Source organism: Haemaphysalis longicornis, unplaced genomic scaffold (genome assembly GCF_048455015.1).
Source record: "Haemaphysalis longicornis isolate Haplotype H1 unplaced genomic scaffold, Haemaphysalis longicornis Haplotype H1 scaffold_3, whole genome shotgun sequence".
Classification (NCBI taxonomy): Eukaryota; Metazoa; Arthropoda; class Arachnida; order Ixodida; family Ixodidae; genus Haemaphysalis; species Haemaphysalis longicornis.
Window position 1 is genome coordinate 185,028,774 of NW_027526335.1, and position 20,258 is coordinate 185,049,031.

The 20,258-nt window shown below is 47.8% G+C and overlaps 1 protein-coding gene across 1 annotated transcript in view; it reads left to right on the forward strand.

Moving 5' to 3' along the window:
* LOC144175876 (adenylate cyclase type 3-like) overlaps window positions 1-20,258 on the forward strand; it is a 306,163-nt gene that overhangs the window by 220,105 nt on the left and 65,800 nt on the right. Inside the window, exons 4-6 of the mRNA XM_077704914.1 lie at window positions 1,052-1,338; window positions 4,608-4,746; window positions 10,304-10,363. Of these exons, the coding sequence (XP_077561040.1) occupies window positions 1,052-1,338; window positions 4,608-4,746; window positions 10,304-10,363 (486 nt within the window). The remainder of the gene's footprint in view (window positions 1-1,051; window positions 1,339-4,607; window positions 4,747-10,303; window positions 10,364-20,258) is intronic.

The following is a 20,258-nucleotide window of genomic DNA, read 5'->3' on the forward strand; positions in this document are numbered from 1 at the left end:
CCTGCCTGGTAGACAGGCAGGGAGCCCATCGGCCGGAGCTTGACCAAGGCTCCGACGGCCACCGTTTACGGCTTCTACCCTTCACCTTTAAACACCTCGCCACGGTTGGACACGGCTTATGTTGGGAGCTCGGGGTCCGCGGTGTCGCTGCTCACCGTCACCAAGATTACTCAAGGTGCCCCGTGCGGGGTAAATTAAAGAATTACATGCAAACACCTTTGGCTTTGAGTGCGCTTTTGCCTTAAAAGAGATCGATGCTTATTTATATCAGCAAACGGAGAAGACTCCTCCCCTAGGTCACTGACCACCCGTTGAACAAACACTGTTTGCGATCGATAGTTTCAGCTGGAACCGAGCGCAGATGATTTTGGGTGATTTTTAGTTGCGGTTAGGAAAGGAAAATGTGGGACGTGATACCTTGGTGCGTTATCTCCGGCTGTTTGCTGTGCCTGCCGTTTATTCGAAACGTCACGATGGCTTTGCGAGGTCACTCGTGCGGGCAGGCATAACGTCGAGGCTGTTTGTGCTTGTAGATGAATTTTTTCGGACCTCGTACGGAGAAATTTTGAAGGTACCGATTCCTGCGTTCACAAATACGCACTGGGTGCTGAATACGCATTCTCTCGCTGCAAAGTTTTCTCAACGCGAATATGCGCAAAACGAAGAATGTGGCGCCATGGAATGTTTTGCGGATCCTGCGACTGTTTTACTGTTACGAGGTGGTGAAAGTCTTTGAGATTTTCATTTCTCCTTTGAGTTTGGTTTAGGAGATGAGTGTTTTTGAGATATGCGTACTTCGCTCATCTGCATACCTAAAAACGTAAATTTTGGAAGAAAAATGGAAGGTCCGAGTAGAGACCTTCGTGTAATTCACCGTGTACTGTAATTCACTCTGTTTTAGCATAAAGCACACAAACTTTGCGCGGACTTTCCACTCTTTGCTTGTTTTTTGGGGGGGATTTCGACTCACACGTGTATATGCCTACCGAAAACCCCCCGCGCCAGTTCAAAGCCCCCCGTCTCGACCCTCTGTGACCCCCAACCCTTGCAGAAGTTCCACCAGCTGCGCATCAAGATCCTGGGCGACTGCTACTACTGCGTGAGCGGCGCCCCCGAAGAGCGGCCGGACCACGCGGTGCTGTGCGTGCACATGGGCCTGAGCATGGTCGAGGCGATCCGGTCGGTGCGCGACCAGACCCGCAGCGGCGTCGACATGCGCGTGGGCATCCACACGGGCGCCGTGCTCGCCGGCGTCCTTGGCCAGAGGCAGTGGCAGTACGACGTCTACTCCAAGGACGTCGTGCTCGCCAACAAGATGGAGAGCGGGGGAATGCCCGGGTGAGGAAGAATCGACCTCCTTTTCTTTGTTTTTGTTTGTACGGCATTTGAAACTGGAACTGACGACGTGTTGGTACTGTGGAACTACGTATGACCCAAATCGCGTTCGCTTACAACGTCAGCCTCCTGACTCCTCCCCAGTGCCTCCCTATTGCTTGTATTCCCTGGCGAGGCCCGCATGCAGGCGCCGACACTGTGAGTGCGCCGCCACTGGTTACGTCGGGCTCCGCGGGATGGCGATACTTGTCCTTGCTAAGCACATGACTGTGTTGCACGTCAACAAACTCTACCTCACCCAACGCAAAGTATTGTCTCTAGTCCAATGTGAGTGCTATTAATAACATCTCTGTTGACACCACCGTTGAGGAGTAGACGACGCATGCCAGTGTTTTTTTTTCTTCGGCGTGCGGGCACAGTGGCCCAAGCCGCGCCATATCGGTGGCGCATCGGCCATGTCTGTGGCGGTTTGCAGTGTTGCCAAGCGAAGAAATTGACACCTAAATTTTTCAACGAATACCAACTATTAATGGCGCCTAAAGTGGCTCCCCATAGATTACGCCACTTTGACGGGTAGAAGTACACTTTTTGGGGTGGTGATCTCACCGTGGTCGCGAGCTAGCATTTTGTTTTGTGCTCGGAAGCGAACAAGGTGCTGTGCGCGCATTGTGTAGTACAAGCTGTCAGGGAAGCGAAACGTGCTGCTCCTGTGCTTATCGGTGTTTTAATTTCACTGGGACAAAGCAAACCTGTAATAAATTTACGGGGTATTTACCCCGAATCTTATGGAGAATGTTTTCGTCTCCAGGAAGGGAAAGCATGTGAAGAAAACGTGTGATGATTACTGGACTCCCTAATGCGAAATATGTGCGCAACATGAACTGAAGTCTTCTTGGTCACAGCGCATACCTTCTGGGTCTTAGGAAGAGATCGCGGGATCAGCGATGGCACGGCGGCGCGCGCTACTCTGGCGTTATCTCGCAGTGCGTCGGCGCCGCCGAGCATGTTGGTGTAAATCGTGTTTGAACCTCCCGCGCAAATGTCGCGTGGTTCGGATGAGCCACTCAACGAAGAGCATGTCTCACTGCTTCCCGCTCACCCTTTCGCCAAGCGTCGGCGCCGACGAGCGTCTCGTGCGGGCTCAGGACGCTGCCCTCCCCCTCACACTTTCGCCACCCCTTCCTCAGCCGTTTTCTTTCTGTCTTCGCTCGCTCGGTTACGACACCGTCACCACTGCCACAACCCAGTAGCGGCCGCCAAAGTGCTGCGTACCAAAAGGAAAATGGAGTGGTGACTTTTCTGGGAACGGACTACGAGGGCGTGGATACTGAAATTATGCCGTCCACTTGAGGGAGGCAGTTGGCAAGCAAGCAAAATAGTGGGTACGTCAGACCATGTATCCCATGGAAATGATGCGAGAAAGTAACCCCAAATGTGAAAACCATGCAGCCGGCTAGGCATATGAGTAGGAGTGTTCATTTTTGGACAAACCCGATTTATTTGATTTTTACACCCCGAACATGTTTCATGAGATTCGGGTTACACCCAATTTCTCCCCGAATCAACTTTTTCCATGTAGCGATCTGCACAATTGTGTGCAGACTATCTGCCGTTCGCTATCAGTACTTGCTGGAAGCAAGCCTCAGAAACACAGCTGTCAAACTCATAGAGTATTAGCATGACTCTACAGCTCGCTACCCCAGGCGGGTAAATGCTGCACTGCCATTGTTGTGCCTAGGTAATGGAAGCAGTGATGTTGAGAGAACTTTCTCCCCACCGCAATACGTACAACGATCGTGCAGGTCTCGAATGGAGACAGACATTTTGGGCATGCAGATGGTAATGAAGGTAAACAAGGATGTGTAAAAAGTCAATGACCAGGTTTTTGGGAATGAATGGGGGTTTTATTTCTTGGAATTTATCAATACCTTTGTCTGTCCTCATTACTGATTCCTTTCCAAAGAAGCGCTAAATTTTGGCCACTTTTCTCATGAAGGCGAAAAGCAAAGACGCCCGTGTATACGAGATTTCGGCGCACGTTAAAGATCTATAGGCGGTCAAATTTAATCCGGAGCCCTCCACTACGGTGCCTCATCGCCTGTGAAGCGTCAGCCCGCTAAACCCTCCAATCAATTAATCAATCAATGCTAAATTTTGGAGAGTTTACCAAAAATTCTTATCTCCGCCCGATTACGAGCTTGAAAAAACACAGATTTTTACGGGTTAGAGTTTAGTATCTCCCGATACATTCCGATAAAATAAACTGAGTGGATTACTTAATACATCTGTATATTACACTCGAAGAAACTCGAATCTTAAAATTGTTTTTAAGAGAACCCCAATTTCTTCCCCATTATAAGTTTGAGAAACAGCGCTCGATTTTTACTCCCGATTTCAAAAGAAATATGAAAACAGAAAAAGAACAACACCACATATGAGCGACCGTGTTTCGTTAAGCATACATCGCTATCGGGAATCGCAGAAGCGTACAACTGCAAGTAATTTCGATAACACGATGTGGTGGAGTGGTAATTCCGCTGATATAGCTGTCTTGCTACTGTGGAAATGTTTTTTTTTCTCACGATGGCTGTCTGTGTTTTTTTTTTGTGACAAAGGACGTGATCACCCACGCTCCAGGATGTCGTGAGAGCATACGCGCACTATGTCCTGTCAAGGTGCCTTCGCGGCAAACATATTCATTGAGAGGAGAAGTCACCTTTACAGCGGAGGGCGTCGTGGCACAATATCACTAGGTTGGAAAAACAGACGTCAGTTTGTCGTTTGTGAAATAAAGAAAAAAAAAACACCCATAGGGTGGATATCGCATGAACTCCACAAAGATGCCTAATGCAAGCAAGGCGCAATAGGTATGAGGACCCAGCAATATAAATAAAACAGTTATTCCGACTCACATTTCCGGACCACAAAACCTGGTGCGGCTAGACTAAGACGGTTCATGTTAAAATTAAATAAGCCTTAGCCACCGTATGGATGGATAACAAGGCTTGAAAAATTATAAAATTACCGATTCGCACTATGCCGAATAAAGCGGAAACTGTCTTGGGAGTCAAGGACTTGCGGCAGTTTATTGCAGTAAATGTTCTATTCTGTGGAAAGATGAAGGTATTTTTATGGACCAATCTTATGCGGGTTTATTTATTGCTCTGACCGAATACTCTTTGACGAATGCTGCACGAGCCCCAAAGCACGATAGCAAGGCTGCTTGCCGTGCCCACCCTACAGCCAATTACATGCATTACCCATGCTCGCAGGCGCGTCCACATATCGGAACGCACGCTGAGTTTCCTGAATGGAGAGTTCGCCGTCGAGCCGGGTGACGGTGGCTCCCGGGAGGAGGCGCTGCGGCTGGCGGGCATGAAGACGTACTTTATCACCGAAGTCCTCAAGCCGGTACGTACGGGTCCTGGAGAGACCGTTCCCTCTCGGGGTCCTAGTTAAAATAAATGTATGAGTACATATATATCCATTACGTTGGCGTTAGGAAGCGATTCTTAATAACTTGACCGTTGATTGCGGGACATTAGTGGCAACCCAGAAAGCACCACCACAACAACCCGCCGCGGTGGCTCAGTGGCTAAGGCGTTGCGCTGCTGAGCACGAGGTCGCGGGTTCGATTCCCGGCCGCGGCGGCCGCTTTTCTGATGGAGGCGAAAAGCAAAAACGCTCGTGTGTGCGAGATTTCGGCGCACGATAAAGATCCCCAGGTGGTCAAAATTAATCCGGAGCCCTCCACTACGGCACGCCTCATCGCCTGCGTTGCGTCGGCGCGTTAAACACCACAATCAATCAAATCAAACCACCACAACAGTGTCGGTGTTCAAAACAGGCAGAAGGAAAATGGCAAGCAAGGAATATTGTTTGTTACTTCATCAAACACCATAGTCATGGAGCTTCTAAGAACATAGCTCTTGTATGATGGTACGCCGTATGATTTCAGTGCGGACTACGACTTCCATCTTAAAGGGTCCTTGCAACACTTGTGATAAGCGCTTTCACTCTTGTCTTCACGCCTGAAACCACTGCGAAAGCTATAGTTATCGCCAGCACGGAGCGGCACTGCGTGATTTGCTCGTTGCACCAGATACGCCTTCCATTTCTGCTTTGTTTTTGGGGCTTTTTTTTATTAAAGCTGGTATCGAAAGGTGTTCGTTGCTGCAACTGAAGGGAAACCGGCCAACAGCCGCTACATGGCCTTATTGACATAATTCGAGCCGTCGAAGAACGTCAAGACCGAAAAAGAGAGAACATTTTTTTGAGCGAGTTTAAAAGTTATCTGATGGGCAAAGGCCGTAATTTTTGGATGAGGTACTTTGCGACCCCCTAATGTAAGTATTGGGTGTGTTGGGTGTCTACGTCCTGTAAGCCTTTAAAATATAAAAAAAAAGTTGAAAAAAGTGTTACATGGTCCCTTTAAGGGTCCCCTCTACTTATGTTGATTGGCAGCCTATTTTCGGGTCAAGGGGCCAACGTGACAAGCAGACACACATTCCGCACGTTTTAAGGGGTGTGAACAAACATGGTTTTCAACGCGCCCGAAATACGGCGCCTCTGTTGCTGATTATTATAGGTAGCTGCCGATTCGGTGCTCAGTAGTAAACATATGATGACGGCTGGATACATGCAGGCAGGACTACAGGGGTAGTCATGATCCTTTCCTGTGTATTCGCCCACCTTAAAGATCTTAAAAAATCTTAAACCTCACATTTGCCAGGTGCGCTCTCGCAAATGGTCGAGGAGAGCGTCACGCGCGGATTTGTTTTCAGGTTCGAGAATAAAATTCATTATACACGATTTCAAGTTGAGGTAAATCCCACCGCAGCGATTTAATTGAGAGGCAGGGTCAAGGTCAATCTTGTATCCATTACTAAAACAATATAAATGATTTTAATTGCAATTACAGGCTTAACAATGGTCGGAAAATTACTCTAAAGTAATCGATTATTTTTTATGGTACTTTTTATACACCCTTTTCATTACGGTAGCACGACACGCACATATAGCTAGACCGCTGGGAAATCCCGTCTGAAAACCCGGTACCTGCACGTACGTATCTCACATCTTTGTCGTGGCTGTTTTAGTGGTGCACGATACCGCGTCAAATTTCAAAGTCCAGCTCCACTTGAGTGAGAAGTAAGAACAACGTTTCTGCAAATGTCGATGACGGACGCCGACGCACACGTGTCCATTGCCGAGAGAGCCGTAAACCCGGACGTAGTCTCCGGTGTACCAGGAAAAAGTTACACAGGAGATGAAGCATAGTAAAGTGGTGTACTAATTTACTAATTCTCAGGGCTCCGTTGCTCCGTGGTTTTTAATGAATGAGTGACTCGCGCACGTCTACCCCTCTAAAAAATGGTCCGGAAATATTGTAACGAGAGAGAGAGAGAGAGAGAGAGAGAGAGAGAGAGAGAGAGAGAGAGAGAGAGAGAGAGAGAGAGAGAGAGAGAGAGAGAGAGAGAGAGAGAGAGAGAGAACAATTTTATTAAAGTGCCTGCAGCTCGGTTCGATCCACCTCGCGCGGGGGGTCTTTCCGCGACGCGGCCTTGATATCTTCTCGACTTATTGTGCCTCTACTTCGGCTCCGGCCTCGCTACTCCCTTCGACCGGCTTCGTCTGCCCCTTCTTTTGGGGCGGTAACCTTCCGTCGGTTTCGCTCGGTAGTTGCCTTTCGAGGGACACCGAGATCTGCTGGACGGCCTCAGTCAGTTCTTTCTGGTCGTAGCTTCCCGCGGCGGCTTCGAGATGCGGCGGGATCATAGTCTCTATCGACGCTTCGCGCGGGATTTTGACACAGTCCCAGAGGATGTGAGCCGCGGTGGCTCTCTCCTTCTGGCACACTCTGCACAAGTCACTTTCGTACACGCTCGGGCACACGTGCCTCATCAGCACCGAGGTGAGGAGCGGCCCTGTTTGCAGTTGGCGCTATATTACGGCATCCTCTGAGGTCAGGCCCGGGTGGCCTTTTCTGCCGTCTACTCGGTCTGTACCGGTGGTCATGCGGTCCTCGTTCCCCCTCCACCACCGCGAAGGGTCGGCTTCTACCGCGGTGGCGCGGTTGGTTAGTCCTCGCACCGCCGCGTTTGCCACGTCGTTGTGGTTGGTGTTGCGCTGCCCATGTGTGCCGGTAACCACTTGATCGCCCCCAACCTTCTCTCGCCGTCGAGGTCGACCGTGCGTAGTACTCGCGCAGCCTCCCTGCACAATCTCCCTGTGTCGTAGTTTCTCACCGCCGTTCTTGAGTCGCACAGCAGCGCCGTGCACGCGGGGTCAGTGATGGCCGGGGCGATGGCTGCCACGTGCGCCTTCTGGGTTCTCACGCTCGCCGCCGTTATCGTTTCGCCGGTCGACGCCCCGACGGCCGCCGCGGCGAAGGCCCCCTCGCTCTCCTGGTACTCCGCCACGTCCACGTACATGGCTACTTCGTCTCTGGCGTGAAGGTCAACGAGCGCCTTGGCCTTCGCCGTCCTTCGCTCCTTGTGGAACTCTATATTCATATTTCTCAGTACCGGGCATACCCGTAATCGTCTGCCGGTGGCGACCGGGTCGGGTACCTGTTCGTTCTCGGCTCCCTTCTCTCTCGGTGTCAGACCCACGTCTGGCAGCACTTGTCTGCCCGCTCTCGTTTCCGATAGCCTTGCAATCTGGGCGGTCCTCTGCGCCTCCGCGATCTCCTCCAGGGTGTTGTGCACCCCCAGGGCCAGGAACTTCTAGCGGCTCGTGCAGTCGAAGAGTCCGAGCGCTGCCTTGTACTCCTTGCGTATGAGCGCGTTGATCTTGTTTCGCTCGCACTGCCTAATTTTTTTTATCCATTTCGGCAGAAAAGTAATGAATGACAAGCATCGTTTCTGCTTAAAGGAAGTAACCGAAGCGTCGCAAAATTACTGTAAAGCGTGATCAATTACAAGTAATCCCTCACCGGTAACGCGCTACGTAGAAGTCTGGTCAGGGTGGAGGATGCTTTTTTTTCATCCTTGCGGCTCGCTCGCCACTAAAAACGGGCTTGGTTTTTATTAGTTACAGGCGGCGTGTGTAGCACGCGCAACGATGCGCAACGCGCATCGCTGAGCACCGATTTTCCGCCCCGTTTATTTGGCTGCGTATCAGAGGAGTTTCAAGTTCGGCTTAGCTCCCCGTGGTTAGCGAAATCATCCCGCTGCTCCTGTGCTCCGCTCACTTGTTACCGAATAAATAATATGTTTCATACTACTACCCGTAACGTACATAAAACAGTTCGGCACGACAAGCCATCATTCGTAACTAAGATCGTGTCCCCCGTGCTCGCTAAGGGGCCTCGATCGATACCCAGCTAACGAGGGGTAAGCTATAGCGAGAAGACGAAAGTGCCTGTGCATTTGACATTTGGTTTTTCCTTAGCCGTCCGGCCGCTACGTATTTTCAGCGAGTTACGTTTCCTCTCTATCCTCCAATTTATGGCGCCAATTTGGCTGGACTGGCTGATCGTAAAGTCTGTGACTTACGCTGGCAGTGAAATTCACGGCCGACTAGACAATTTTGATGAGTCGTCCTGGAGGTAAACATACTTAGAAGCTTTTCTTATGCTTTGAAAACACGGACCCAATGTTTCAATAACAGGATTTTCAATGCTTAATAGGTGACGAGCTTCCTGGAGGCTGATAAATCCATCTGATTGTACGATCTTCAAGATATACCTTCGAAAACAGGCTTAGTATATTGCACCGCGATATTTTATTAGCTTTCTGCGAAAGGAACCAAACAGAGGTGTCCTAACGTTACTTTAGAAAAAGCCTTTCGTAAATAATAATTAGAAAAATCCAATTTTTTTTTTCTTCTGCGGCGCCTGCGGCCTACGTGACGGTTCAGACAGGTAAGCTAGACGGCAACTTGTTGGGAGTCAGTTGTTTATTGCTCAGTCGTCTGTTGCCAGCGGATGCCACTGGTGGATAAGTGCCGACGTTGTATCTATGTTCTCTTTATCTGAGGGCGAAATACCTCGCTTTCGAGTACCCGGTAATTCTTACGGCATCGCCGTGCTGGCCCCATTGACCGATTCTTCGTGGGCCCGAAAACTCAGCAGTTGCCGTGGTCCTGAGCCCTGATCCTCAGTCGTTTGTTCGAAGCCGCGCTTATCAGCAGTGTGCAGAAACGTCGTCATCAGCACCAACCGGAGACAACTACAGCGGCAGTGAAAAGCGAGTGCCCAGGAATGCAGTTGTAATCATGCACAGCGACAACGGGAACGTGGAAAGAAGGGGGCACGCCGGGAGGCTCGTCGCCAATGATAGTACAGCAGAGAAGAAAGAGAGCAAACGTGATTTCAGCACGTACTACGCCTGGGCAGTGGGGTTCGGCGGTTCGCTTTCCTGCGGTCGGTGCTGGCACCTATGAGTTATTGTTTTCGTATGCCACGTAGTATAAAACTGTTGCTGCTAGTCTCGCTCTCTGAGCTGGCATTCAGCGTTTGGAGAGAATGGAATGGTGAATGCAGTGACGTCACACCTGCCACAATTGGGTTCCGGCGGCTCATTATCATCGCGACGCGCTGAATGACCTTGCGAGACATGGCGTAGCAGAGCTTTCGCTCTGAAACCTAAGGCGTAATGTTGCACTTCGGCTTAACTAGGCTCAATTTCTGCTGACATTGATGTTGCGGTCTAGGTTTCTGCTAGACCTTTCAGAAGTATAATCCCACCAATAACAATTTATATTTATCTCCGATGGAATTGAAATTTTCCGTTTAAAACAGCAAAGCTACACCCGCGCTACAACACAATTCTCGGCGTTCTTCGCTGTGTAACGCAAACTCTAGCACACGAACAGTTATAGTATTTGCTGCAATAACATGTGTTTTGTTAGTTTGTTGCAACAGCACAATATTCTATAGTCGAATAACTAGCCTTTTGTTAAAATAGAACGTATCGCTGTGAGTACATTTGAGATACTATTTCTCGTTTCGTTTCATTTGCAGTACCCGGAGGGCACCCTGGATGTCGGAAAGCGGCTAGAGGACGGTTACGTGTCAAACTCGGTGAGACAATTAATTCATGCCTTGTGTATGGATTGTTGTATCCTACGCCAACGGGTTTTCACATAGTTATCACGTGTACCTTCAATGTTGGCACGCATGATGTTATAAATATAGCCGCGGTGAATTCGGGGATTTTTCTGAATTGGCCGAAAAATACTTTTAAAAAGGATGCTAAAATTAGCGCTCCCAACTTCTATATTTAGCGACATTATCTAGTCAAATTAACGTTGTCTGTTCACTATCTAGCGGAAGTCGCGCGACTTACTTTATTTGTAAACTTCAGAACCAGAGAGAACAACATGCGGCCTTAGCGGCCACCTCGTGAACTACCTCATTTTACGTAACAAAGGCTGCAGTAGAGTGCAATGCTATCGCAGTTTTTGTAAGCGTTTGATTTTCGCTTAGTTTATGGTAAATTTGAACCCTTTATTTGTGACGGCTTATGCAGGACAACGCATTCGCGATAGGCTAAAACAAGCCCAGCAATAATGCCAGAGTGACCTCAGAGTCGACATCACTCAGTCGGCGAAGACAATTAAAACAAGAAATGCGCGCAAATGAGGGGAAAAGCGCAAAAGATGGCCCACACATTTTGATCTTTGTGTTGATAAAGTAACGGCGCAGTGTACCTTTAACATGCACAAAAAATGGAGTTCTGAAACTGGCATCATGCCCATAAAAGTATGACCACTTCCAATTACACATTCGTGTAGAGCGAAACAAGAAGCATATCCTACGAACTTTCAGAATGTACAAATGACAGGGAAGCATAAGGTACACATGTTGACAGAATATGCATAAAATACAATGCATCTATATTCTGCATGGGTGTAAAGTAAAGGAGTAACAACAACAGTAACGATTTATAGCATTCACAAAAAATAGAAATATGAACATGCAGACCTGGCCATGTTCCTCTATGCCATCTTTCCTTCATGTCATCTGCAAACTGTTGTGTGTGCACAATGTTTTTTCTGCACTGAGTTGCTTGATTATGGGGTTAACCACGCCGCAGCTACACATCGGTTACTAGGCTGCCCGTAGTGCAAGGCTACGGATTAATTTTGTCCTTCTGGGAATCTTTACGTGCGCTGAAGTCCCTACACGCGGGAGTTTTTGCTTTTAGCCTCCATCAGAAATGCAGCCACAGTGATTGGGATCACATCCGCGTCCTTGGGCTCAGCAGCACGTGTCTTTAGCCACTTAGCCAACGCAGCGGATATCTGCACCTCGTTGAACAGTAGGAGAGATAAATATGAAAGGGACGACGAAAACGAAATACGGCTTGGTTAAATTCGAAAGATTGGCTCATCGACGTCAGATTCAGAACACTTATATCACCTTTAGCGCTCATACCAGGTTTAACATAATCTTCAATCACATAAGGTCTGTTATGGGGAAAGAATGTAAAAGGGGCGATTCCCCTGCTACTTCAACGCGCTCTTGACGTCGTATTATAACTTGTCCGATTGGCCGATGCCGTAAGTACTAAACGCGAATTAAAGCAGTATATAACCATTCCGACTGAAATTCAGAATAACTATTTTTTTGCGGCAATTCCCCCACAATACAAAGAAATTAGCAGTGGCTTACCTCGGCTATGCCAGGATATACGTAGCGTGAGCTTAGGTTCAGCGGGCTATTTTTAGCTTTCCTGGTTGTCTAGTATTAGCTTGATTATCATGCTTACTACTGCTTCAATGACACACACACGGTATACGCTTTATGTGACACATGTATATTTACCAAGCGGCTCCGGCGCCACGTCACCAATCTCCCAAGAGCCAAGCTGGTTCCACAGTGGCACGCCGGTGTTGCTGCGACGCACGAGCCATCAGTTCCACACCCGGCCACCCCTCGCATGATCATCAAGTCGACCGGGCCGCCACGTGCGGAACGGAGGTCGGCGAAGACGCTGGGCGCGTGGGGTGTGTGAGAGATGTCGGGCAACGAGCAACGTTCTGTAAGCCGTGTGACGTTACTAATCCGCGCGCACGCGCAGAACGGCTTTCCAGAAGCCACACGAAACTGCTCAACCTCGGCCGGTGTAGCTCATGCTAACAAAATGTGCCGGAAGTTAAAGTGATTTGGATTCGAACACTACGAGTGTCTCGCGCCAGTGCACCATGTCTGAGTGGGGCTCATTACGCCGTGAATACGCTTATAATCGAAAAAAATTACTGTCCTTATTAGGATGGAAGACCAATGAAGTGGTATTGGTGGATAACTATTCAGTTATGTATGGTCACTTACTATATGAATTCAATAAAGGAATATACACATAACGCCATTATATTTAATTTGAAATTAATTTGCATATTAATTCTTTCGGGATGGTCTCAATGAAGCAAAATACCTTTTTTTTAAAATACTCTCCCCGTAGACGGTAATGTATCGACAGCAGATGGAAATTCGGTATAGTTTATAACTGAATTGGTAACTCACTAATACATACAAGTAAGTGAAACTTGGCCTAAGGATAGAGTCGTCTTAGCGGTCAATTTCACTCTGATTTTTCGCAGTTTTTGTCACAGCCAAGCGCAAGACACATGGGGCTCTGTGAAAATCACGAACATCGCGCCGCTCTTTCTATGATGGGAGAACTGAGTTGTTCATTGGCTGAAGTCGTTCAATTGCCACGAGTTTCATCATCCGACGCACGTCCGAAATCCATGGCGGTGCTGTACAAGTGGCCATTGTTACCGGCTCATCCTCGCACGTCGCCGAACCCTTCGAACATTGTATAATGACTCATCATTCAGAAAAATTAAAATCACCTCTTTTAAGCTCGGATTATTCAAGAAAAGCAGAAAAGATTCGCTTCGAACGAAATTGAAACGAGAGAGAGAGAAAATATTTTAATGAGCTCAAATGTGAGAGTGGTACCCTAGTCCGGGAATCCATGCGTTGCCCTCGCCGTCTTGGCCCGTGTCACCAGGAGAGTCTGGTCCTCCGGTTGACACCGGGTCAACAGTGTCTCCCATAGCTGAGGAAAAGAACTGGTAGAGAGGGGTGGTAGGGCTGGGTTGTGACCGCATTCCACAATTATATCCTGGAGGGTACCTAGTTGTGGACAAAATTTGCATGGAGCGGTGTACTGTGTGAGAAAAAATAAATTCATTCGAAGCGGGTGAACGTACGTGCCTGCTTGTAATTGTCGGAGTGTTTCCTGATTGCTGAGGGATGGGTGGGGGCACCGGAATTTATGTCTGGTGGTCCGGTAAAATTGAGGAATTTCCTGATAGGTGAGAAGTGGCGTCGGAACTGCGGTGACCTCTGGGGCTCGGTGGGCCAGTTCGCGAGCCTGTTGGTGGGCGAAGTTGTTGCCCGTTACGGAGGCATAGGCAGGTGTCCAAACGATCTTCACTGGGTGAGATGTACGGTATCGCTGAAGTAAACGCACGGTCGTTGGTGCAATCCTCCCTGAAAGGAAACTGCAAGGTATGAGCTGCGGCGTCCCTTTGTTCTCTGTACAAAAAAAACCACAAAAGAACAAATTCAGGATTTTCTGTAAAAACACTTGCTCCGCAGGTTTTTCCCCTTTCCTGCGTCAACCAAGAATCTTTTGTGACTTCAGAACTGGTATTTCGTTTTTAGCAAGTCGCATTGCAGATGAGAAATTGATCCACTGGTTCGGGCTGCTTCGTTTCACTAGCAGGGATAAAAAAACTATTGCTGACAATTCGTCTATACGAAAACCGCCTGCGTATAGGCGTGAATAAAAGAGGAAGCTATGGCGCCACTTTATTTAGCATCCATGCAAGGAACTGTTAATTACCATGTTATTCTGGAGGACTTCACGACACATGAAGACAGAATACCACATTGTTCAGTTCGAGAAAAAAAACTGTTCTTTGGTAGTAAAGTGGCTAGTTAATACGGGTTCATGGTGTAGGGCAGCGCAGAAGACAAGACAAGAAAAAAAGGGTGCCTGTTAGTTCACGAAAGAAAGGCAGGAATGGTGCTCATAAGTTCATGTATTTTATGGCTTACCACTTTATCTGCATTCACTTCTTGTTTCTATTTTTATATTTATTGTCTTGCACATTCGAAGAGTGATGACTCCTTTTAAGTATAAATAACATACTTGATCAATAAACATCAGTTGACAGTCAGCGCTCGTCCCTTGTTCCTTTATTTCGTGTCTTGTCTTTTTCGCTGTGCTACACCACGGCCTTTGGTAACTCCCTCAGCCGTTTTCCAGCCACCAAAGACGCGTGATTAACACAAGAAAAAAAAATGTGGTTGACTCCTCTGTCATAGAAATCTGTAAAACACGAAATTGAAATGTCAGCGAAATCTACAGCTTAGCATGATTTACTAGTCGGCGGGTGTTTTGTGGGTGTCCTTGGCGAGTGACGTGCTGCTGGCGATTCGCTTCGGCAATGGTGTACTGGAGTCATTTCCGTGGCGGATATCACGCCAATGAATTCTTGGTGTATCCCGGCATAAACCATTTTCGTGTTATAATATAAAACCCGGAAACGAACAAACCTAAGCATAACGTACTCTTTAGTACTAAAGGTTGCTTTTCCTCAAAAAGACCCTGTGTGCAGGGGTGCACCATTTACAGGCCGCTTGTTTCGTTGTACTGGCGTCACTCCCGTGACGGATATGACGTCAAGGCAATGTTCGTGTATCCGAGAATAAAACACTTTCGTGTTAAAAAAACCCGAAAATTGAAAACTTTCGCGCCACAGTGACGCACTATGAGAAGAAGTGATGCAATAAGGGCCAGCACAAAACCATTTTTATCAGTGTTTTAGCTGCACGTTGTAAATTAAGGGATATACTCAACACGATCTAAAAGCCCCACTACAATTGTACAGTCATGTTTCTTGTCCGCGGCTTAGGTTAGCGGCGAAAACGGACAAAAAACATTCTGTGACGTCATAGAGAAATCATCGGAAAGTGGCTTGGAACTTTACATTGCTTAAGATGTTTTTTAACATCTCGATTATTTATTTGAAGCTCGCGATAAGGTTGGTGCCATTGTTATCGGAGGTCTTTTTGACGAACCAAACGTGTATCATTGTCTTCATGGACGCTTCAAGTTTCCCTACATTATTAGATAAGTTTTTAGGTTGACTGTACTTAAACGAAATTCAGCATTAAATTCATCGTCACAAAAGCCTGCAAGGGCATGTAAGCAGAAGCGTTACTCACGTGACTTGCACTTTTACTACGTGCTCTTAACTTAAGAGCTACACTGGCCGATGATGAGCAGTTTCACGTGGCTCCTGGAGAGCCGTGCTGCGTATGCGCTAGGAGCAATGATGTCACACGGCGGACAGAGCGTTGCTCGCTGCCCCGCGTCTCTCACACACCCCACGCACCCAGTATCTTCATCGACCTCCGTTCCGCACGTGGCGGCCCGGTCTACTTGATGATCATGCGAGGGGTGGCCGGGTGTGCAACCGATGGCTCGTGCGTCGCGGCAACACCGGCGTGCGCCTGTGGAACCAGCTTAGCTCTGGGGCGATTGGTGACGCTGCGCCGGAGCCGCTTGATAAATACACATGGATCACATAATGCGTATACCGTGTGTGTGTCATGGAAGCAGCAGTAAGCACGATAGTCAAGCTAATCCTAGACAACCAGGGAACCAAGAATAACCAGCTGAACCTTAGCTCACGCTACGTATATCCTGGCACAGCCGAGCTAAGCCACTGCTAATTTTTTAAACCGAATTCTGTGCCAGTTTAGAGTGCAGTAGGTGTTGTAGTATTCGTAGTAGTCTTCACTAATCCTGATAATGCTGAGCCTAGTTGGCGAAGGTAAGGTGGGAAAGGGTAAATCTCGGTTTTTATGGAAGCCTGCAGGTGAACGTCCATAGCAGACTGAGTGTGTCTTCCGCGTTTTGTTACGGCCGCACCGGCCGCTTGCAGACGTTTAGTACACCACCTTGCAGGCTCGAGAATGTGTTACTAAGTTTCATATCATATCATAAGTTTCATTCATGCCATAAGTTTCATACTATCATATCTGTCAGCTTGTGGGTGGTGGGCAGACTCGTCACTGCCGATTCCTTGTACAGGTGAAACAAAACGTAAACGGAGCACGGTTCCATGAAACTAGAATAATTTCTATTTTATGCAGGTGCCAGAATAAATAAATAATGTGCGGCCGGATTTTATTTTACAATGACTTCCTTGAAAAAAATAATTGTCGCTGGCTAGGCACACGGCAGAGAAATCTCCTCAAAATCTCCAACCCGCGCTCCGGTTACTTTTTGTTTACCGTCTACGTGCAAGAAACTGCGGCCTCGTGAATTCCTCCTGCGTGCTGCGTGACTGTTGCGAAGTTAAGCGCGAAGCAATAAGTGTTTTGTATATGATTTGTTGCCTTCAGCAGGCCGCACTTCCCCACCTTTACTTGTCTCTAAATGAAGTATCGATCATCACAGTTCAATCGATAACGTCTCCGATTCAATTCTACATTTACCGAAATTTCCTTGCTTGAACACTGATACCTGCCGAACATACGCTTCATCATTTCGTCAGCCACCTGATTGCTTCTCATCTAAAGCTCGTTTATCGTTTCACTGTTGTTGCAACTTCCACTTCTTTGTAACTTGATGTTGGCAACCAAACTTCCTCCTATTTAACTTCATTTAGCAGTGAACCTTTGCGTAGTCTTTGTACTGATTCCGATATTGCAATTTATCGGGGAAGTACTCGATACACTGTGCGTACACATAGTTATCATTAGTACGAAAAATCCCCCTTCTGCGCCGCCGAGACACAAAGGCAGTGGCGACAGCCGTAGATTTTAATCAGCGCCAGGCAGGAGAGTGCTTTGTTTCACTTTCGGAGCGCTTCGGTGTATTGACTGTCCGCCGCGGCGGCTGCTATGCGGATGCTTCTTCCCCCCCAAGGGTATTTGCGTAAGAAAGACGATCGCGCTTAGGGCGGCGTCTTTCAAGGCAGCCGGGGAGCGTTGAACGCGCCGGTCGCGGGGGCCGCTTAGGAAAGATTTATGCGGCCTTTGTTGAACGTAGCTGCCTTCTACATTCCCGCTAATTAGGTGGGCAGCCTAGTTGTGAATGTTTAAGGGATATGGGCAGCGTAATAACTCCGCTTCGAAGTGGAGCTTTACTGTCGTTAAATGGGAGCTAGCGACACAGGAAGATAACACGGTTGCACTGTGCGCATGAGTGATACCAGACGAACACGGGGACTGCCTCTGTCCAGAAGGACACTATTCATCTGGCAATATTCAGGTTTCTGTCTGCCAATATTCGGCTGAATTAATGAAGGATCAATGCAACGAACGCACAGATGTTTCAGGCCAGTGAAAAACATTTATCTATCGGGCGCTGGTTGAAATAAGCATTTAGCATACACGGTGACAAAATTAAGCACCGCTTATTTGCTAATTATTGATTCGAAGAGGCGCGTCTCTCTAAGTGAAAGTTTAAGGTACTGTTTAAAGGCTGTCTGCGCCGTTTAATGAATGGGAAACAAATAATTGCAGAGGACATTTTCCAGAGTAATAGTCAAGGAAAGCAAAGCACATAATAATTGAGTCGCACAAATATTATTGTACTAAAGGACTATTAACGTGCATGGTGCAAATAAAGATAGCCGGCATGCTGTCACTAGCAGTAGTTTATTTTCCTAAGCCTTCCGAGCCGCAGTGCTCTGTTTAAGCACTCTCGTCCATGCTCACAATGAACGAAAAGGACACCGCCAAGTTGCCAGAAAGGCCATTTCTAACATAGTAATTCTTAACGAATCCTTTTGTATTTACTGAATATTTCCGGACGCGTGCTGTGGTTCCACGTCTTTTAAATAGCCAGACTAGAGAGAGGGTTGCAACTGCACATCCAAACCGTCTCCACTAATGTTTGGTATTACAACGGCAAAAGTACCGATTTTTGACACCACCGTTCCTTAGCAGGCGGATGTGTGAAACACTACTCGTCACGGCTCGCAAATAAAGTGAAGGGCTTTCTTCACATTATTTCTTTCGCGCTGTTCTTTCGCGCTGATACGACGGTTGTTGAAGTGTTAAAAGTGACGCCAAGACCCTGACGACAGCGCCACGTGGTGAGAGCGTGGACAGTTTGTTGTTGTACAATATCCGGACGGCATGCCCAGGTTGGGGATTGCCCAAGAAACGGCTCTTCATGCGGGCGAATGCAGCCACTGGATGAAACTATAAAAGGACAACGTAAAAATGAAAAGAAAGAAAAAACGCTTCACTGGCGCCTCACGCTGGACAGGTTGGAATGGGAATGGTCTCCACGTGGTGATTTCTGGGAATTGAAAGACATGAATTGCAACTAGTGTTTCTAATTGCGAGAGCACTGCTCACGTACCCTTGTTCACCAGTTGAGTTTATTCGAGAATATTGGCGTCTAATAAAATCTTCACTGACGCCAGCAATCACGTTACGCCTGCCCGTAAGTAGCGCTTGTTGATCTGAAGTTTTGTTGCTAAGAGAGAGAAAGAGAGAGCAAACGTTTAATAGAGAAGACGGTGGTGGTTGAGCCGTCACTCGGTGCGGTGGGTTCAGTCCAGGTACTCCTGGGCCTTGGCTGCAGCCCTCGCACGGGGGACTATAGATAAATCTGCAGAAGGAATTGCTGAAGGGCAAGTTGGCACATTGTACTACGGAGAAAAACGGCGCAAAAAAGTTGACAAAGTTACTTTATCATGTCTTCTTTCGTGGTGTTTTTCTTCGAGGTAGTTCTGGTCAGCGTGACTGAAGCTGGTTCGCAGTCCCTCCAACTACTCGGGGGATCCGCTGGGGTTGAGGGTGAGCGACGGAGTGTTTTGACAAACCCATGATACTACCCTTAATAGTGTGGTAGTTAGCATTCAGAGAGGAAAAAAAGGGACAGTTGAAGGGGATTGGGTAGGGGAGGTAGAGTGGGCGATTCGTGTGCCGTAACAGGTATTTGTTTGCAAACTACGCCAGATGAATGTTTCCTCCTTCGTTAGTAGAGGGTGGGTTTAAGGCAGGGTAAGGCGAAGCTTAATTTCTAGTTGTTTCGAAACTACCTTCTCCATTGGTAACAGTCGTCTTTAAAAACCGACAGCTAAAAGTTACGCAAAAAAAACAAACTGCCGTGGTTTCCAGGATAGGCATCATATAAAAAAAGCTTCTGGCCGTATCTTAACTTAATTTTCCGCTTTATAGCCCTCGGCAATGCCGCAGCAGTAGCTCCATTTGCTGTAGCTGTATTTAAACCTTGCCCACATTGGCTTCCCGGCCCTGGCATTTTGTAATTACTTGAGACTCGCTACGGGGTACCCGTGGACTGACTATGAAAATGCTACGCTTGGTCCTTGAACCACTCAGGACGAGAAACGAAATCCCACTCGTCGATCGTAAACCTTAAATAAACAATTATTCTTTGCTTACTCAACAGTCCCAGCAGTAATAGCGACTGCTGGTCCAAAAAAATCAATAAAAGAAAACACGAGGGGTGGAATATGTCGTGCTGAAAACGAAAAACAAAATACTTGTGAATTCCGTTTGTAATTCGTATTCAGTTGTTCTAGGAGGGCATATGTATTTGCAAGCTACCGTTTTACAATAAATACGGCCTTAAACCAAGCGACTATTCGCACACGTAACTCTGAGTGAACGAGCCATGCTGGCTAGGGCGTACTTGGGGAGAATAGGCTAAGCAACTGCCATGTACCTGCCGCGGTGGCTCAGTGGCTAATGCGTTGCGCTTCTGAGCACGAGGTCATGGGTTTGATTCTCGGCCGCCGCGGCCGCTTTTCTGATGGAGGGGAAAAGCAGGAACGCCCGTGTGTACGAGATTTCGGCGCACGTTAAAGATCCCCACGTGGTCAAAATTAACCCGGAGCCCTCCACTACTGCGCACCTCATCGCCAATGTTGCGTCGGAGCGTTAAACCCTACAATCAATCAAGCAC